Source organism: Rattus norvegicus, chromosome 11 (genome assembly GCF_021556685.1).
Source record: "Rattus norvegicus strain SHRSP/BbbUtx chromosome 11, alternate assembly SHRSP_T2T, whole genome shotgun sequence".
NCBI lineage: Eukaryota > Metazoa > Chordata > Mammalia > Rodentia > Muridae > Rattus > Rattus norvegicus.
Window position 1 is genome coordinate 97,438,195 of NC_141544.1, and position 18,660 is coordinate 97,456,854.

Below are 18,660 nucleotides of genomic sequence, written 5' to 3' on the forward strand. Positions count from 1 at the left end.
GTCACTGAAAGGTTATAGCAGGAAAGGTAGGAAATTTCTCCGTGTCTGTATTCTGTGGAGGGGGTGGGAGTAGAGGAATACATGTGTGGACTGGCAACTGCAGGCCAGAGGACAATTTCAGGGACTATCCTAGGAATACTGTTCACCTCCCTTGAGATAAGGTCTCTCACTGGCCTAGAGTTCAGTTAGTCAGAATGACCAGTAAATTCTTGTCCCCAGTGCTGGAATAGAAACACCAGACATTTTACATGTTCTTGGGGAATGAACTCATCTTCCCAGGAGGATGTGCAGTAGAGCTGGAAAGAGCAGCAGCATCTACAAATGAGCAAGGTAAGGCATGAGGGAAAGTAGCCCAGCAGCCTAGGCCGATGGCAGTGCCATCACCAGACAGGCAGGCCCAAAGGATGAGTAAGTTCTTCATGTTAACAAAGAGAGTAAGGTGGCAGCCTCCCATAGTAGTCCTGACTAATGAAGGCTCAAGCAGGAAGATTGGCTCAACTTGGAGATTTGAGGCCATTTTCTTTCTTCTTCTTCTTTTTTTTTTTTTTTTTTTTTTCCGGGGCTGGGGACCGAACCCAGGACCTTGCGCTTCCTAGGTAAGCGCTCTACCACTGAGCCAAATCCCCAACCCCTTCTTTCTTCTTTTTTTAAAGATTTATTTATTTTATGTATATGAGTACACTGTAGCTGTCTTCAGACACATCAGAAGAGGGCACCAGATCCCATTACAGATGGTTATGAGCCACCATGTGGATGCTGGGAATTGAACTCAGGACCTCTGGAAGATCAGTCAGTGCTCTTAACCGCTGAGCCATCTCTCCAGCCCTTGAGGCCATCTTCTTAAAAGAATTTTAAAAAAGGAAATCAAGCTGGGCATGGTGGAGCACTCGGCAGGCAAGAAGGGCAGATCTCTAGAAGTTGGAGGCCAGCCTGGTCTATATAGAGAGTTCCAGGCTAGCCAAGGCTGAATAGTGAGACCCTGTCTTAAAAAAGCAAAACACAAACAAACAAACAAACAAAAAAACAAGAGAAACAGAGACAGAGAAACAGAGACAGAGAGAGACAGAGAGGGAGGGAGACTATCAAGTGTTTCCCTTTGTAAATGTAGTTAGACGGGGTTGGGGATTTGGCTCAGTGGTAGAGCGGTGCAAGGTCCTGGGTTTGGTCCCCAGCCCTGGGGAAAAAAAAAAAAAAAAAAAAAAAAGAAATGTAGTTAGACTTTCCTAACAAGCTGGGCAGTAGTGGCCCTCAAGAAGGGGAGGTAGAGGCAGTGGCAGGCAGATCTCTGAGTTATGAGTTCAAAGGTAGCCTGATCTACCAAGCAAATTCCAGGATAGCCAGGGCTACAGAGAGAAACAAAAAAGAAAAAAGAAAAAAAAAACAGGAAGTCTGGGGAAGCAAGTGCCCTTTGGGAGGAAAAGACAAAGTTTAGGGTGGTAGAGGGGGGGGGTCACAGTGATTGGGCAATGCATGCTTAACTCCCTGCACATTGTTTTGTTTCATTTCATTTGGTTTTCTAAGTAAATAAATAACCTAACCCTAATCCTAGAGGGGCAGGGTTTCCCTGTGTAGCTCTGGATGTCCTGGAATTGTGTAGACCAGGAACTCAGAGCTCCTCCCGCCTCTGTCTCCTGAGTGCTGGGAGCAAAGGCATGTGACTGGGCCCTGTTGCCACCACATCAAATGGTCTCTCCTTGTTGGGGAGTCGCCTGGCTGGCTGCAAGCCCCAAAAGCCCACCTTTTTCTTCCTCTCCAGTGGCCAATGTGCCACAGTGCCCAGTTTTTGTTATTTTAATTTGCAAAGTTAAATTAGCAAATACAGTATTATATTTCACAATGGCATTTTTTTTTTTTTCTGAAGCTGAGCATCAAACCCAGGGCCTTGCGCTTGCTAGGCAAGCGCTCTACCACTGAGCTAAATCCCCAACCCCACAATGGCATTTTTTTAAGACATCCTTTTTATTCTCCTTCCCCGTTTTCTTCCCCATTTCTCTGACTCTTTCATTTCTCCGACTTCCTTTCCTCTTTTAGGTCACTTGGACGGTATCTGCCCCCACCATGTTCTGTCTTAATACTTTTCTGTCATCTTGATGGTTTGCCTGCATGTGTGTGAAGGTGTCTGAACAAGATGAAAAGTTCATCTATAGAACTTTTCTAGTTGCGTAGAGGTCATGGGTGGTTTGGTTTTTTGAGACATGGTCTCTTTATGTAGCCCTGGCTGTAATGTAGAGCAGGCTAGTCTTGCACTGAGAGAGATCCTCCTGTGTCTGTTTCATCAGTGCTGGGATTAAAGGAGAGTGTCACATGGCAGTTACAGTTCTTGTGTTTTTGTTTTAAATCCTTCATGCTGATTTCCATCATGGTGCTAGTAGTCCTCTTTCCTCTCATCCTACCCAGCATTCTCTTACCTATTGACTTATTATGTATATGGGTGTTCTGCCTGCACATACATGTCTGCGCATGGTTGTGAAGTGTCCTAGAAGGCTAGAGGAGAGGGAGTGAGTTCCAGTGAGCTGTAGTCAGAGTGCTGTGACACACGTGTGTGCTGGGGATAGAGCTCTGGTCCTCCCCAGAACAGGCCGTGCTGTACGCTGCTGGGCCGCCTCCCCAGAGCCCCCGGCCTTATTCATCTTATACTTTAAAAAATTGTTCTTTTTTCCGGAGCTGGGGACCGAACCCAGGGCCTTGCGCTTCCTAGGCAAGCGCTCTACCACTCTTTCTAAATATAAACTTTAAAAATGGCTTTTTAAACGTTTTCTTTTTCTATTTTTTGGGTGGATGCCTGTGTGCCACTGCATTTGTGTGGGGTCAGGGCACCTGTGGGAGTTGGTTCTCTCCTCCACTGTGCAGACCCTGTGGACAAGCTCAGGTTGTAAGACAGGGGGTAGTAGGGCTGGAGAGATGGCTCAGCGGTTAAGAGCACCCGACTGCTCTTCCAGAGGTCCTGAGTTCAATTCCCAGCAACCACATGGTGGCTCACAACCATCTGTAATCGGATCTGATGCCCTCTTCTGCTGTGTCTGAAGACAGCGACAGTGTGTCATATATAATAAATAAATCTTTAAAAAAGAAAAAAAAAAAAAGACAGGGGGTAGTAAAAGTGTTTGCCTGCAGCTGCCTTACTGTTCTAAGACCTGCTGCAGTTTTATTTCATTTCCACTGTATTTTCGTCATCCTTTTTTTTTTTTAGCATTTTTAAAAAAGATTTATCTATTATCTATAAGTACACTGTCGTTGTCTTCAGACACACCAGAAGAGGGCATCGGATCTCATTACAGATGGTTGTGAGTCACCATGTGGTTGCTGGGAATTGAACTCAGGACCTCTGGAAGAGCAGTCAGCGCTCTAACCACTGAGTCATCTCTCCAGATCTCATTTTTTTTTTTAATAGACAGTATTATTTAAAAAAATCTGAGGCTGAAGATTAGCCTCAGTGGTTGAGAGCACTGGCTCTTCTTCCAGAGGATCCAGGTTCAGTTCCCAGCATCCTCATGAGAGCTCCGAGTGTTTGTAACTCCAGCTCCAAGAATTCGGACACCTTCATATAGATGCATGCAGACATCATGAAGAGCATCAATGAACATAAAATAATAATAATAATAATAATAATAATAATAATAATAATAATAATAAATAATCCTCAGCTAGCAATGGTAGCACATGCCTTAGATTCCAGCACTCAGGAGGCAGAGGCAGGCAGATCTCTGTGCATTTCAGGCTAGCCTGGTCTTCAGAGATAGTTCCAGGATAGCCAGGGATACACAGAAAAGCTCTATCTGGAAAAAGAGCAATCAAACGAACCCCCCAAAACAAAACAAAACAAAACCCAAAGCAACCCAAGAAACAAAAACAAGAACAACAATAAAAGACTTTATTTATTGATGGGATCTCCCTAGGTGGCCTCAGTATCCCAGGTAGTGGAATGAAAGTATGCAGACCCTCATGGAGCCCTGGCAGTTCTGGAACTCCCTCTTCACACTAGGCTTTGCCTGCCTCTGCTCATACCCAGGGAGCCATCTACCCAACCCATTTTGTGAATGGTGTTTACCTCGTAGCCTGGACTGCAGGTGTGTGTCACCACACGGGATGCTCTTTAGAAAAACAATTGCACTGAGGCTGGAGACCTTTACTTGGTCAAGTGCCTGCCTAACACGAGAAAAGCACTAGTTTTGGTCCTCAGTATGGAATAAATGGCTTTTGTCATTACAAACTTGCACCCTAGTCTAGTACTCAGGAGATAAAGGCAGGGGGATCAGAATTTGAAGGTCATTTTCTGCCATATAAATTTTAGTCTGGGTTATAGAAGACCCTTCATAAAAAGAAGGAAGAGAAAAACAGCCAGGCAGTAGTGGTGCATGTCTTTAAACCCAGTGCTGGGAACGCAGAAGCAGAGGTAGGGGATCTCTGTGAGTTTGAGGCCAGAATAAAGTAAAGTAAATCCCAGGGCAGACAAGGCTATCTCACAGAAACACCCGGTAAAGTGAGTCCCAGGGCAGACAAGGCTATCTCACAGAAACACCCTGTAAAGTGAGTCCCAGGGCAGACAAGGCTATCTCACAGAAACACCCTGTAAAGTGAGTCCCAGGGCAGACAAGGCTATCTCACAGAAACACCCTGTAAAGTGAGTCCCAGGGCAGACACGGCTATCTCACAGAAACACCCGGTAAAGTGAGTCCCAGGGCAGACACGGCTATCTCACAGAAACACCCTGTAAAGTGAGTCCCAGGGCAGACAAGGCTATCTCACAGAAACACCCTGTAAAGTGAGTCCCAGGGCAGACAAGGCTATCTCACAGAAACACCCTGTAAAGTGAGTCCCAGGGCAGACAAGGCTATCTCACAGAAACACCCTGTCTTGAAAAACCAAAAAGGGGTCTCTTTGGCCTCACCGGGAGAAGCGAGATGAGGAATGGAACGTCATCCTTTGGAAAGCGTCGCAATAAGACGCGCACGCTGTGCCACCGCTGTGGCTCCAAGGCCCACCACCTTCAGAAGCCGACCTGTGGCAAACGTGGCTACCCTGCCAAACGCAAGAGAACGCGTAACTGGAGTGCCAAGGCTAAGACGAAACACTCCCGGGACTGTTTGGATGAGGCACCTCAAGATCGTCTACCGCAGATTCAGACATGGATTCCGTGAAGGAACAACACCGAAACCCAAGAGGGCAGCTGTTGCAGCATCCAGTTCATCTTGAGGATTTTTTTTTTTGGTTTTTTTTTTTTCGGAGCTGGGGACCGAACCCAGGGCCTTACGCTTCCTAGGCAAGCGCTCTACCACTGAGCTAAATCCCCAACCCCTCATCTTGAGGATTTCAATCGGTCATAAAATAAATGTTCTGGCTTCAAAAAAAAGAAAGAAAGAAAGAAAGAAAAGAAAAAACAAAAAGGAAGGAAGGAATAAAGGAAAAGAGTAAAATAAACAAAAGAAAACTGGGAAGAGGGGGGCATTCTCTCTGCTTCCTGACAACATACATGATGTATGCAGCTTCCTAACAATTCCTCCAATATTCCTACAGTTTGTATAGGAAGACAATCCTCTTCCCATACGAACTGTAGCCCCAAACTATAAGCCAAAAAAAAAAAAAAAAAAAAAAAAATCCTTCCCTCCTTGGGGAAAAAAAAGGCAGCAAGCTTCCCCTACTCTTTACCTACTTGGCCTTAAACCTGCTCACCCATCTCTCAACTGAGCCTGGATTTCCTGAATCCATCAGTGGACTGGCAGGCAGGGTCTTCTCTAGGATCTATCTGCAGGGACCAGGATGAGAACTCGGAGGGAGGGCAGTTTCTTCCAGAGGTAAGAATGAGGGCCCGGGGGGGTTGGGGACTTAGCTTCCCCTGCTTTACCCACCTCTAAGACAGGAATAAGTAGCTATGTTTAGGTCTTAGGCTAGGATAAAAGTGAGGAAATCCCACAGGCAGGCAGGCACATGCTGGGTAGTCTCCTTCACACTGTGTAGAGAAGTGGCCATGGAGGGTATCCCAGGGTAAAGAGGGTACAAGGTTAGGCCATGTGGGCCAGTTCCCAACCAGAGGTTCCTTCTCAGCAGCTGAGAGGACAGAAAGAGTAAAACAGCTTTCAGTCTGCACTGCACTGAGGTCCTAGGGCACCAAGAATCTACGGAGGGCTGGAAGCTGAGCCAGAGCAGTTGGGAGAAGGCACGAAACATCCAAATCTCAACCTTCCCCCATCACCAGGATCTGATGGGTCTCATGTGGCAGTGGGGGAAGGGGCTATCTCCTTGCCTGGCCAGGATACCAGGAAGCCCCAGGGCCTTTGGTCATAATCACAAGGAAGGCTGGGTCTATTGCAGTTCTTATCTGGCCTGACCTTGTGGAGACTGACCACTCCCAGCTTCTGGAAACTGTGGCCCTCTGCCCTCTCTGAGGCCTCTTTCTCCTGGGGTGGACCCTTAGCACCTAGTTTTACCCCTTGGTCCACCATCTTAGAGTGCTTTTCCAGCCAGCCAGCCAGCCAGCCCTCGGCCCCACTCCCACAACCATCCATCTCTCAAGAGACCTGTCTCCACCTGGAGTCCCTCGGGCACCTCTGACTCAGCAGGCAGGATTTGCTCTAGGCCCACTCCTAGGTCTGTTGCTAGGCCCAGGACCCTGTTACCCAAGCCCTAGCTGCTGCCACTCCCTGTCCCCTCCCCCCACCAGCCCTACCAATTTGAATTCCTCACCCTCCCTCGCCCCTGTTCTTTCCCCAGGGTGGGGGAAGGAATCTTCCAGATAAACATGAGGGCAAAGGGACACACCTAGTTTCAGACCCGGGCCCTACCACCAACTAGCTGAACGACCTTGGCAGGTGACCTCTGCTCTCTGAACCTGAGTTTTTCAAATCTGTAAAAGTTAAGCTGCACAGAACTCTCTAGGGCTGTTCAGAGCAGGTAAATATGAGCTAAGGCACAAGGGTTAGGGCTCAGGGCAAGGCAGCCGCAGACGATTATGTTGACAGTACTGGTAAAGGCAGCTGGTTGTGGGGGGATACTTGAATACATGAGTATTCCAGGGCTGGGTTTTACACCTTGGACTGTTCTAGCCTGTAGGAAGACAGTTAAATGCAGGGAGGACTGAGAGACAGTTTCCCAAGGAGACGGCAAAGAACAAGGTTTTGTTTCTTCGTTTCTTCTTTTCCTTTTCCATCTTTTTTTTTTTGAGACAGGGTTCACTGTGTAGCCTTGTCTATTCTAGGCTGGCCTTGAACTCACAGATCTGCCTGTCTCTACATTTGGAGCGCTGGGATCAAAGCTGTGCCACCATGCCAGGCTTTAGGACAAAGTTTTTTGAGACATGGTCTTACATAGACCAGGCTGTCTTCCAACCAGATTTGTAGCTTAGGCTACCCATCAACTCTTGATCTTCCCCCTTGCACTTTATACACCCAAGTACATTATAAGAAAACTTTCAAAGAAGTTGAAGTGATGTAGCTGAGGCCTCGTGGCAGACGGAAGGCCACGTTTTAAAGTATTACAGTTATGTGTGTACACACCTGCACACACACTCTACAATTTGCATGTGAACAGCTGAGCAGGAGTTGGCTATCTCTTTCCACAAGGTACGTGTTCTGGAGACTTAACTCATCAGGCTTGGTAGCAGTCCCATCTCATTGGTCCTCTCAGAAGGCCATATTAGAGAAGTAACTCAAGCTGAGAGTCAGACAAGAAACTAAAGGGGTGGGGTTGGGGATTTAGCTCAGTGGTAGAGCGCTTCCTTGCCTAGCAAGCACAAGGCCCTGGGTTCGGTCCCCAGCTCTGAAAAAAAGAAAAAAGAAAGAAAAAAAAAAAAAAGAGTACTGGCTACTCTTCTGGAGGTCCTGAGTTCAAATCCCAGAAACCACGTGGTGTGTTGCATTTGTAATGGGATCTGATGCCCTCTTCTGGTGTGTCTAAAGACAGCAAAAGTGTGCTCAAATAAATCTTTTTTTTAACTTATTTTATGTATATTAGTACACTGTTGCTGTCTTTAGACGCACCAGAAGAGGATATCAGATCCCGTTGCAGATGGTTGTGAGCCATCGTGGTTGCTGGGAATTGAACTCAGGACCTCTGAAAGAGCAGTCAGTGCTCTTAACCACTGAGCCATCTCTCCAGCCTCAAATAAATCTTTTTAAAAAGATTCTGTGTATGGATGTTTTTTGTTTTTTTCTGCATGTATGTATGCACCACATTTGTGCCTGGTAGGTCAGAAAAGGTTACTGGACCCTTGGAACTCAAGTTACAGATGGTTATGATCTGCCAGGTGGGTGCTGGGAGTTGAACCCTGGTCATCAGAAAGAGCAGCTAGTGCTATTAACTATTTCTCTAGCCTCCACAATTATTTTTACTTATTGTATTTATTTACTTATTTTTGTTTTTTGAGTCAGGGTTTCTCTGTGGAGCCCTGGCTGTCCTGGAACTCACTCTATAGACTAAACTGTCCTCAAACTGAGAGATTCCCTGCCTCTGCCTCCTGTGTGCTGGGATTAAAGTTGGTGTCACCACTCCCCGGGAGGTGAGATTTTTTTTTTTAATAGAATCTCATTTAAACAAGGGTGACATCACACTCTATGATAATCTACTGAAGAGGGTGATCCTAACCTTTTATTTCTTCTGCCTTTAGCTCCTGAATACTGGGGTTGCTCAGTTGGGCCCTAAACAATGTCTCCCTGTCCCGGCATCCCACAGGTGCCTTCATCAGTGTTCTCTTTCCATTGGCCTTCTATCTTCCGGCCTATTTTTTAAGATTCCTAAAATTTCCTATGAACTCTGGGATTTAAGATTTTTTGGGTGTGAGAAGAGTCTAGCTTGGTGCCAGTCTGGGCAGGCCTGACACTTGTTTCCAATTCTTTGAGAAAATGACTCCTTGGTTTTGTGAGGCACATTCTAGGTTCCTCTAATGGGGGTAGGTGGGGAATGGTAGGTTCCTCTAATGGGGAGGGGGATGGTGCTGGCTCAGTGGGTGTAGGTGTTGTCAAACCTCATGACTTAAGTCACATTTCTGGGACCCACCTGAAAGGATCTTCCACTCCACAGACTGTCCTCTGACCTTTACATACGTCTTTCCTCAGTAAATGAATGTTTTGGGAGAGAGGACAAAGCTGACTGGGTTCCAAGCCTTTAGGGTTAAAAAAAAAAAATGCTATTTTCCTGGCACAAGGTCTTTTTTTTTTTTTTCTTCTTTTTTTTTTTTCTTCTTTTTTTTTTTTTTTTAAGATTTACTTATTATATAGAAGTACACTGTAGCTGTCTTCAGACACCAGAAGAGGGCATCAGATCCCATTACAGATGGTTATGAGCCACCATGTGGTTGCTGGGATTTGAACTCAGGACCTCTGGAAGAGCAGTCAATGCTCTTAACCACTGAGCCATCTCTCCAGCCCCCTTTTTTTCTTTTTTTTTTTTCCGGAGCTGGGGACCGAACCCAGGGCCTTGCACTTCCTAGGCAAGCGCTCTAACCACTGAGCTAAATCCCCAACCCCCTGGCACAAGGTCTTACAAGGCAAATGTGACCCCAAAAGTTCTGCCCAGATGACATGTTGAGAAATAGGTAATGAAAATGGGGAGGGGGGTGTCAGACCAGTGAAGGTGAGAGCTACCAGAGACTCAGGCCAGTGGGGGTGAGAGAGGGCCAAGAGCTGCATGCATGCCCTGAAAGCACCTGGAGGCAGTGCTTTAAAGGAAGTTGGGAAGAGCTGAATTGGGAATGGGCTTTATCGGGACATTTACTTGCAGTTTATAAAAATGAAAAATGGGGGTTGGGGGTGGTGAGATTCTAGAGATCTGTTCAAACTGTACAGTTAAGTGTTTAGAAATGGCCTGGTGGTGGTGGCACACTCCTTTAATCCCCACACATGGGAGTCAGAGGCAGGTTGATGTCTGCGAGTTTGAGGTCAGCCTGGTGTATAGAGTGAGTTCTAGGACAGCCAGGGCTATACAGAGAATCCGACTCTCGAAAAAACAAAACAAAACTGAGAAACAATAACAAAATCCAAGGTGGTTAAGACGGTGGCTATTGGGCTGGAGAGATGGCTCAGCGGTTAAGAGCACTGACTGCTCTTCCAGAGGTCCTGAGTACAATTCCCAGCAACCACATGGTGGCTCACGACCATCTGTAATGGGATCCGATGCCCTCTTCTGGTGTGTCTGAAGACAGCTACAGTGTACTCACATACATAAAATAAATAAATCTAAAAAAGAAAACAAAAAGATGGTGGCTGTTAGAGGAAGGGGCAGGTGGAGTTAGGCTTCAGCATGATAAGGCATAAGCTGGGTGTATTGTACACATCTCTAACTAAGGACCAGAAGTTCAAGGTCAGCTTCTGTCTCATAGAGTTTGAGTTTAGCCTGGTACGCAAGTTAGCCACAGAGGTTACAAACCTTCAATTTCAGCATTCAGAAGGCAGACTTAGGTGGATCTCTGAGTTCTGGGACAGCTAAAGTTACAGAGAAACCCTGTCTTGAAAAACAAAAAAATTAGGGTACTTTTTAACATGCTAGGTATCAAAACACAGGCCTTGCACATTCTAAGCAAATGGCCCACCTCCAAGCTATATCCCTAATTCCTGAGATAGTGCATTTTGTATTTTGGTCGGTCTACATTTTAATTTTATTTTTAGGATTTATGCGTATATGAGTGTTGTGCTTACATGTACGTATTAGCACCGTGTGTGCCAGGTACCACAGAGGGCAAAAGAAAACATTCGGTGCCCTGGATCTGGAGTTCTAGGCGGCTGTGAGCATCTATGTCGGACTGACAGACACCTGGGTCTTCTGAAGAGCAGCCAATGCTTCTAGCCAATGACTTATCTCTGTAGCCCCTTTGAACTGGGGCATGGAGGAGTGTGGCAGGGTCTCTCTCGATGACCCTGGCTGTCCTTTAACCTTTATACCAGGCAGGCCTCAAACTGAGACCCATTTGCCCTTGCCCCTCATGAGGACTCAGATTAAAGGTGTTTGCCGCTATGCCCACTATGCCCAGTGGTTTCCTTGTTGTTCTTGTTGTTGTTGTTTTGAACCCTTATTGTGTGTGTGTGTGTGTGTGTGTGTGTGTGTGTGTGTGTGTGTGTGCACGTGCCTATGAGTTCCACGGCAAAGGTGTGGAGGTCAAAGGACAACTTGAAGGAATTAGTCCTCTCCATCAACAATGTGAGTTTTGGAGACTGAACTCAGATCTTCAGGGTTGGCTGCAAGCACCATTACGTACTGAACTATCTTATCAGCCCCAGTTTACACAGCAAAACAAAACAAAACCATTTGTAGGGCTTGTAAGATGGCTTAGTAGGTAAAAGGCACTTGTCACCAAGCCTGAAGAAGTCCTGAGTTTGATCTTTGGGACCCACATGGCAACAGGAGAGAACTGACTTCCACAAGTCGTCCTCTGGCCTCTATACATACAGTATGGTATGTGTGCAGGAACATATATATATATATACACACAAATACAAACACCCTACTAGGTAAAAACAATTGTAAAAGGTGCTATTCTAACTGCAATGGATTAAGAGAGAAGGTACTACCGGCCTTCCGGAGTTGGACATGAAGTCCAGCAAAGGTGAGCTAGCCTCTGCTGTGCCCTCCTCTAATTAGCTGCATAGCCAGTCTGAGCCCATTCCTCATGGGTCATGGAGACTGAGAGGAAAGGACAATGGCCCTCAAGTTTACGGGGAGTTGGATTTCCTGTCCACTCTCCAATGCTGAATGAGTGAAGTTTCAGGTGACTCCACACTCTGGCTTTTCATGTAGTTTGTAAGCCTTTGAGGGGCTCCCTGCTGTCCCCCTCTTCTTCCCACTTTCAGATAGTAGTAGCCTTCAAGTCCAAGTTACCCTTCTGCTGGGACAGCTGGTGGACGGCTCAATATTTTGGCCCCAGGGGGCTTGTAGTCATCTCTGGCTACACTATAGAAAGAAAGCAGAGTCTTCTCTTTAACAACCCTGTTGGATATGAGGGAAGGATGAAGCCCCACCCTTCCTGTTCGCCAGCCGGGAGAGCCCTGGAAGACCATGGGACAAGGGGGCTCTTGGTTGTGTGTCATACATCACATGAGCAATCTCCTTCAAATTGCCATAGGCTCTGTAAGGCATATGTGAAATACCTTCCCAAGGGGCTCCTATTTCCCTTGGCCATGCTTTAACTACTGAAGTATTCTTTTTCTATGAACATTTTAATGAGGGTTGAACATAAAGTAGAAAAATAGCATTCTGACTGCTTTTTCTTTTTAAATTTTCTTGAGACTTTCATACACGGCAATGGATGGATAATGTTAACCTGCTAAAAGAAAACATACTGACCACAGAAAAAGGCATCTCTAATACCCACCATGGCTATTCATGTCTTTGAAATATCAAACTCTCAGGGGTTGGCTGGTTTACTCTTCTTTTGGAAACAACTCGGAGGTAAAGTCCTGCTGCTGTTGGACACTGAAAAGACATCTGATTCAGGTGATGTTGCCTGGAGCCAGTGTTGCTTAAGGTGGCTAGTGAGGAGGGGCATTGTGTGAAGATACATGTGTTTGCTTCTCTTTCCAAGGGGCGTGGGCAGCCAGAGGCCACTACCCTACAAGGGAGCCGTGCTTACTCTCCATGGACAGGCAAGTCATCCAGCAGGTGGGCTGGGACCAGGCCCCTGTGTCCACCATACTCACCATAGTAGAATCCCTTATCATCCACAGGCCCATAAACTGTGACTACATCTCCAGCTCTCAATACCAGCTTGCCCTTTGCCCGGACCCCTGCTCTCCCATCCCTGGGGTCATAGTCCAGAGCCGCCACCATTGTCTTTGGGGTCCACAGTGTGGGTGTTCTGGAGTTCCCTTGAAGCATATAAGATCCCTGGGAATTGGTTAGACCCTCCAAGTCTTCACGTTGAGCCTCGGAATGCAGATGCCCCTGTGGTGGCAAAAGCCACCTCCCATCAGTCTGTTGTGTGCCCACCTCTACCTCAACTACCAGGTGCCCAGGGATTTTGCCCACTTGCCCATTGCACTCTCCATGGTAGAAGCCATGGTGGTCCCGGGAGCCCCACACTCTGAGCAACTGCCCTTTCTGGAAGGACAGCTCTTCTTCTGTAGCTTCTGAGTTGACAGATCTCGCCAGGGGGCTATGGTCAAAGAGGGCCAGGAAGACCCTGACTGGACTGTTCCCGTCAGTCTCCAGCTGGTCAGAGCCACCACTTGCTATCTTAATGATTTTGCTGGTTGGTGCTGGGCATAGCACTGAGGTAGGCTCATGAAACTGGCACTCTCTCTTGCTTCCTGGAGTTCCTTGTCTCTGTCCATTTTGGGACTTCTTCTTTCTTTGCTCTGGCTTCTCTGTGCACCGAGAGTCCAAACACAGAGCTTCCTTCTCCTCAAAAATGTGATGAAAGTCAGCTGTATGGCACTGGCTGGAGCCTTGCTGGTGATGTGGGACCATCTGGGCATATTGATTTTGAAGAAGGGCTTTTTCAAGGCCAGGCTCCTCCCAACACAGTATCTTTCCAGGTCCAACCTCTGAGGAGAGATGGATGAACCCTGGAGAAGGACTCCCACTAATGCATATGTGTGGGGCATGTCCTTCCTCCACCCCAGACTGGCCAAAAAGCAGAGGTGGCTTGTGGTTCTGGGGACTCCTCTGAAAGGACAGGTCTTTCTCATAGCCCTTCCAGGCCTCTGTGGGCCCCTGGACTTGCTTGTTTGCCCCATCTGAGCTTAGGCTGGATAGCGATAAATGCTTCCTTGGTTGTTCTTCAGAGAATGCTTCTAGAAACTTAGCCTGGGGCTCCCCACAGCTTCCGGGGACGTGAGGACTGGACTTGGCACTCAGAGACGCTTGTGCCAGCTTCTGGTGACAAACAGGAAAAGGGTCACCATCTGTGTAGTTAAAGGGAGGAGCCTCTAGGAATGGGTAACAAGAGAAGCAGTCCTCGGGGATCTGAGCTGGCACAGAATCCAGGGACTCGCCATACAGCGACATGGTCCTCACTGAAACCTTCTGGCACCCCAGGGGAAGCTGAAGCTGAGACAATTCCAACAAGGTGTTTCCAGCAGTGGCGTTGGCGACTTCTGTCACCTTGAAGCCATCCACATACACAGCATAGCCGGTGACCTGCACTCCATTGGAGGACCCAGCTGAGTCTATGGTCACAGGGAGCCAACTGACCACTAGGACACCTGGAGAGGCAGCATGGTGCTCCACCAGCACGTCCAGAGGGGGATCGGGGGGGCCTGCTAAAGGCGTATCGAAGGTTACAGTGGAGGACATTGTTTCCCAGAGCACCTGTAATAGATCCCTGGGTAGCTGTACCCCAACCCTCACCTGGTAACGTGTGCCAGGGTGTAGGCCTTGGAAGGTATAGTGGTTCACACCTGAGGGAGTTAGGATGTGCTCTTCGTCATCAAGGTACACCACGTGGGGGTATCTATTGCTGCCAGAGGCCCAGGTGATAGTGGCGGAGGTGGCTGTGACATTCTGCAGCTGTAGTTCCATGGGGGCCAGACAGAGTGCTCCTTTGGCCTCCAGGAGGGGTCTGGAGAAGCTCTGCTCCTCCATGCTTGACTTCAAGCCCAGCCAGCAGGCTTCTGTCTTGGTTTTCAAACTCTCTGATGCCACATCTGTCTTAGAGTCTACCCTTCCTGCCTGACATAGGCCTCTCTCCTGTACTTCCCCAAGTAATAAGCTGCCTTTCTTCAAGGCTTTGCTGTGCTCAGCTGGAAGTGAAGTGGGACCAGCACCAGGGGACTTGAGGAATAGGTGGCTCAGGATAGGGCTTCCTGAAATCGGTTCCACTAAGTTGGAGGGGACAAGCCCTCGCTGTCCGTTCACAAGCTCCCCCTCGTAGAAGCCATCCTCATCCACATCCCCAAAGACATAGACATAATCCCCAGCTGTGAGGGGCAGCTCGTCATGAGAACGCTCACTAGGCCCTTCAAACGGATTGTGGCTATATCTAGCCAGGAAGATCTTGAGCTTTGGAACAATGGGAGCCTCGAGGCTCCTCATTTCTAGGGGAGTGGACATACTGTCTGGTTCTAAATCATCCACTTCACTCGCAGTGTCCATGTCCAGAGAGAGGCAAGATGGCACTGTCGCCCACATGGACTCTACCTCCGAGGAGGAATTTGACTGTGAACTGGTTTTCTTGGCTTGGAGCTTGGAGTCCAGAGACTGACTGGATGGGTTTCTGTCTGACACTTGGGAGGCAGCAGCTGGCTCCCCAAGGGCAACTGGGTTCTCCTGCTGGGAGAGACAAGCAGGAGGTTGTATGTCCCTGGTAGGCAGTGGCAATATATATTCTTCGGATTTTGTCTTGAACTTCAGTCTCCTGCTATCTCTGACTTGGGACTCTGAAGCTTGGGTGGTCTCTGATGACTCTGACGGGTGGCCAGGCTGAAACTGCAACCCCTGCATCTCTTTCCCAGAAATCCTAAGGTCACTTGGGGTTTTATTCTGGTACTGCTGCAGCTGCTGCCGCCTGTCTTGCGCATATCCCTCTTGTTGCAGCAGCTGCTCAGCCAGCAGGCCAGTGGCTTCGAGTTCCTGCCTCTGCCTCGCGTGACTTTGCTGCCGGGAAACATTGCTGTTCTCATCTGCCATTTTCTTCATCCAGTTGGCCAGGGCCTGCAACCGCGCGTTCTCCTCTGACAGCCTGGCGCCCTTATGCAGCGCGGCTTGCAGTTGTGCCTCTGTCTCCTCGTAGCGCCGCTCAGCAGCAGCTGCCTGAACACTCAGTTCCTCGCATTCCCGCCGCTGTAAACCCAGCTCGCGTTCCAGAGCCTGCACCTGGTGCCGAGCTATCTCCGAGGGTGCGCTGGGGCTGCCTGTGTCCGCCCAGGCGCCAGCTTTACTTTGATGTAGAGTCAACTGTCTTTGTAGGCGCAGCACTTCCCGCTGAGACTCACGCTGAAGCCGGTCCAAGTCACTGATGTTGCACCATTGCGCGCAGGTGGCGCCCTCTTCAGGATGCGAGGAGCTGCCAAGGTCCGCGGCGATACGCGCCTGTAGCAGGTGGCACTCCCGCCTCAAAGCTTCGATCTGCAGGTCCTTGGCTTGCAGCGCGCCAGCCTGTTCTGACAGGTCCTGAGCACGCTGGCAGGTAAACACTTGGCCCAGATCCAGACCTTCGAGGCTCTCACCTGGCATTGGAGCACTCATGGCCCTCAGGTTGGTCTCCTGCAGCTTGCGGGCCCTATCTTCAAGGCGCTGAGCGAGATCGGTCAGCTCTGCGTGCTTCACCTTAAGCCATTTCACTTTCTCTCCCGCCTCCTCAGAGAAGCCTGTGCGCCGCAGCTGCAAGTTTTCTTCGCGTAGGTCACAGCAGCGGCGAACTAGCACCTGTAAGGCCTCTGCCAGCTCCGAGTTCTGCCTCACCAGTTCGTGGTAGTCCAGACCTGGAGATGAAGAGGTCGAGTCTTCGCAGGGCTTGTTCTCAGAGCTTTCTTTCTGCAGGTCATTAGGTTTCCTATGTTTTGATGGTAGCTGAGGCGGCGGCTGAGGACTGGAGGTGTCTGGAATAGAGGCAGTGGTCGAAGGGGCCCTTACCTCGGATTCAGAAGTCTCGGGGCAATTCAGTGTGTTGTCCAGTGAGCAGGAATGTGCTGTTGCCAAGGATTCGAGGGAGCTGGCACGCGTGGGCAGCAGGTCGTTTGGAGAGTGAACCCGGACACCAGTGTTCAGGCTTTCGAGGGATCCGAGTCGACGAGCAGGCTTTGGGGTGCCATCAGTATTGCTCTGGGCTTCTAAGGGTGGCTCTTCCAAGGAATGCGTGGTTTGGGGATCCGCGGGTCCTGGTAAAGCCGGCTGCCAGCGGAAGTGCTCTAGGATGTATTTAAGGAATAGCTGGCGCTCCACGTCTAGCGCCGCCTGCAGGTGGCGGATGCGCGCGGCTTGTTCTCCATCGGTCTCCCAGCGCAGCAGCGCCAGCACTTCCTGCAGGCGGCAGCGGCATTGCGCCGCGGAGGCTTCGGATGCCCCCGAGCGGCTGCAGTAACCGCGGTTCACCAGCTCCTGGGCCAGCTGGCGCTGAAGCTCCCGAGCCTGGCGCAATACAACATCGCGCTCCTGGTGTAGCAACTGCTGCAGCTGCCGCAACTCTGCCTCCTTCCAGCGCAGCAGCTGCCGGATCTCGGCCTCGCGCTCGCGCTGCACCTCCTCCTGCAGCTGCCGCAGCTCCCGGAGGCGTCGTGCCTCCCACTTGGAGCGCAGATGGTCAGCCAGCTGCTGCCGCTCCTGCTCGGCCGCCTCCCGCAGCTGGCGCGTCTGGGTAGCGAAACGCCTCCGTTCCGACCGGCCGCGCGCGCGCTCGCCCTCCAGCTCTGCCCGCAGTTTTTCTAGCTCTCGCCTCTGCTCCTCCAGCACTGCGGCCGCTGGGCCGGGGCTGCCTGGCTTCTTGGGCGACGCGCGGCCACCACCCAAGGGGGTGGGTGAATCCTTTGTCATTGTGGCCGCAGCCCGGCAAGAAGCCAGAGATAGCTTGGTATTGGTAGGCCAGTTAGCCAACGGCCTCCGCCCCCGGCCGCTGCCAACCGCCCCACGCGCCCCTTCCGGCGCCCCTAGGTGCCCTCCGCGCGCCTCTTCCGCCTTGGGGGTGATCTCCCTTATAACCTGCCGCCTCTCCACAGACTGAGCGCCTTTTGCCTCTTCCTAGACTTTTGAGACCCCTTTCAAACTAGCCTCGGAAGTTCCCCTGACACCCTGGACATATTTCTGAGCTCACACATACCTGCTTTAGGGCTTTTGTGACCCATTCCACTCTCTCCCTGGCAGTGTGCAATTCTTTCCAGAATTAGATCCCCAGCAGGGTTGCTAGACGATCGCTGCTCCTGGACTGGGTAAAAATGGATTGTGGTCAGATCTCACCTGGCCTACTAGGGTTTCTGGTCGAGTTTTTAAATTAGGCAACAGAGAACTATTACAAGATCTGCTTAAATTTGTGGTTGAGCTCTGACCCAGTGTGGCTATAACTCCTCTGTGCCTACTCTTCCAAGGACCCCAACATGCTTAGCCTTTTCCTATATCAACTGAAACATTTTTGTTTGTTTAAGACAGGGTTTTTTTTTTTTTCCCGTGTGTGTGTGTGTGTGTGTGTGTGTGTGTGTGTGTGTGTGTCAGGCTGGCATCAAAATCAGAGATCCACCTGCCTCTGCTTCCCCAGTGCCTGGATTGCAGGAGTTGATCAACATGTCTTGCATCTGAGCCTTTTTAAATTAGCAAGGTGGCAATAACTGAGGATTGATTGCACCCACCTCAAACATGCTAGGCAAATTTTATACCGCTGAGATTCATATTCTATCTCTCTGTCTCTCTCTCCTTTTCCCTGTGTGTGTTTAGTACTAGAGACTGAGCCCAGGGTCGCATATAGTAAGTGACAGGCAAGTACGTTATTCGATATCAGTTCTCAGCCCTTTTAAAAATTTAGGATGTTAAGCTGGGCAGTGGTGGTACATCTCTTTAATCCCACCATTCAAAAGGTAGGCAGAACTCTGATTTCTAGGCCAGCCTGGTCTACAGAGTGAGCCCCAGGACAGCCAAGACTGTTGGGATTCTGTCTAAGCCCCACCCCCACAGCTACCTGGCAACAGTCAGGTATGCTCCACCCCACAGTTACCTGGCAACAGCCAGCTGTGCCTGACTATAAAGGGGGGCTGCTTGTCCCCTCCTCTCCCTCTTACTCTCTCTTGCCCTCCTTCTTCCTCTTCTCTTGCCCTC

At 49.5% G+C, this 18,660-nt stretch overlaps 2 protein-coding genes and 1 pseudogene across 2 annotated transcripts in view; 2 read left to right on the forward strand and 1 right to left on the reverse strand.

Moving 5' to 3' along the window:
• Nucleotides 1-4,901: 4,901 nt before the first annotated feature.
• Nucleotides 4,902-5,193, forward strand: LOC108352367 (60S ribosomal protein L37 pseudogene; annotated as a pseudogene).
• Nucleotides 5,194-12,121: 6,928 nt separating this feature from the next.
• Nucleotides 12,122-17,700, reverse strand: Rimbp3 (RIMS binding protein 3). The gene is given in 1 exon segment (NM_001408780.1): nucleotides 12,122-17,700. A coding segment is annotated over 1 exon segment (4,842 nt). The 5' UTR covers nucleotides 17,392-17,700; the 3' UTR covers nucleotides 12,122-12,549.
• Nucleotides 15,963-18,660, forward strand: part of Ube2l3 (ubiquitin-conjugating enzyme E2L 3) — a 51,303-nt gene continuing 48,605 nt past the window's right edge. The window contains exon 1 of the mRNA XM_087576706.1: nucleotides 15,963-16,116. The gene's annotated coding sequence lies outside the window, so the exon portion shown is untranslated. The remainder of the gene's footprint in view (nucleotides 16,117-18,660) is intronic.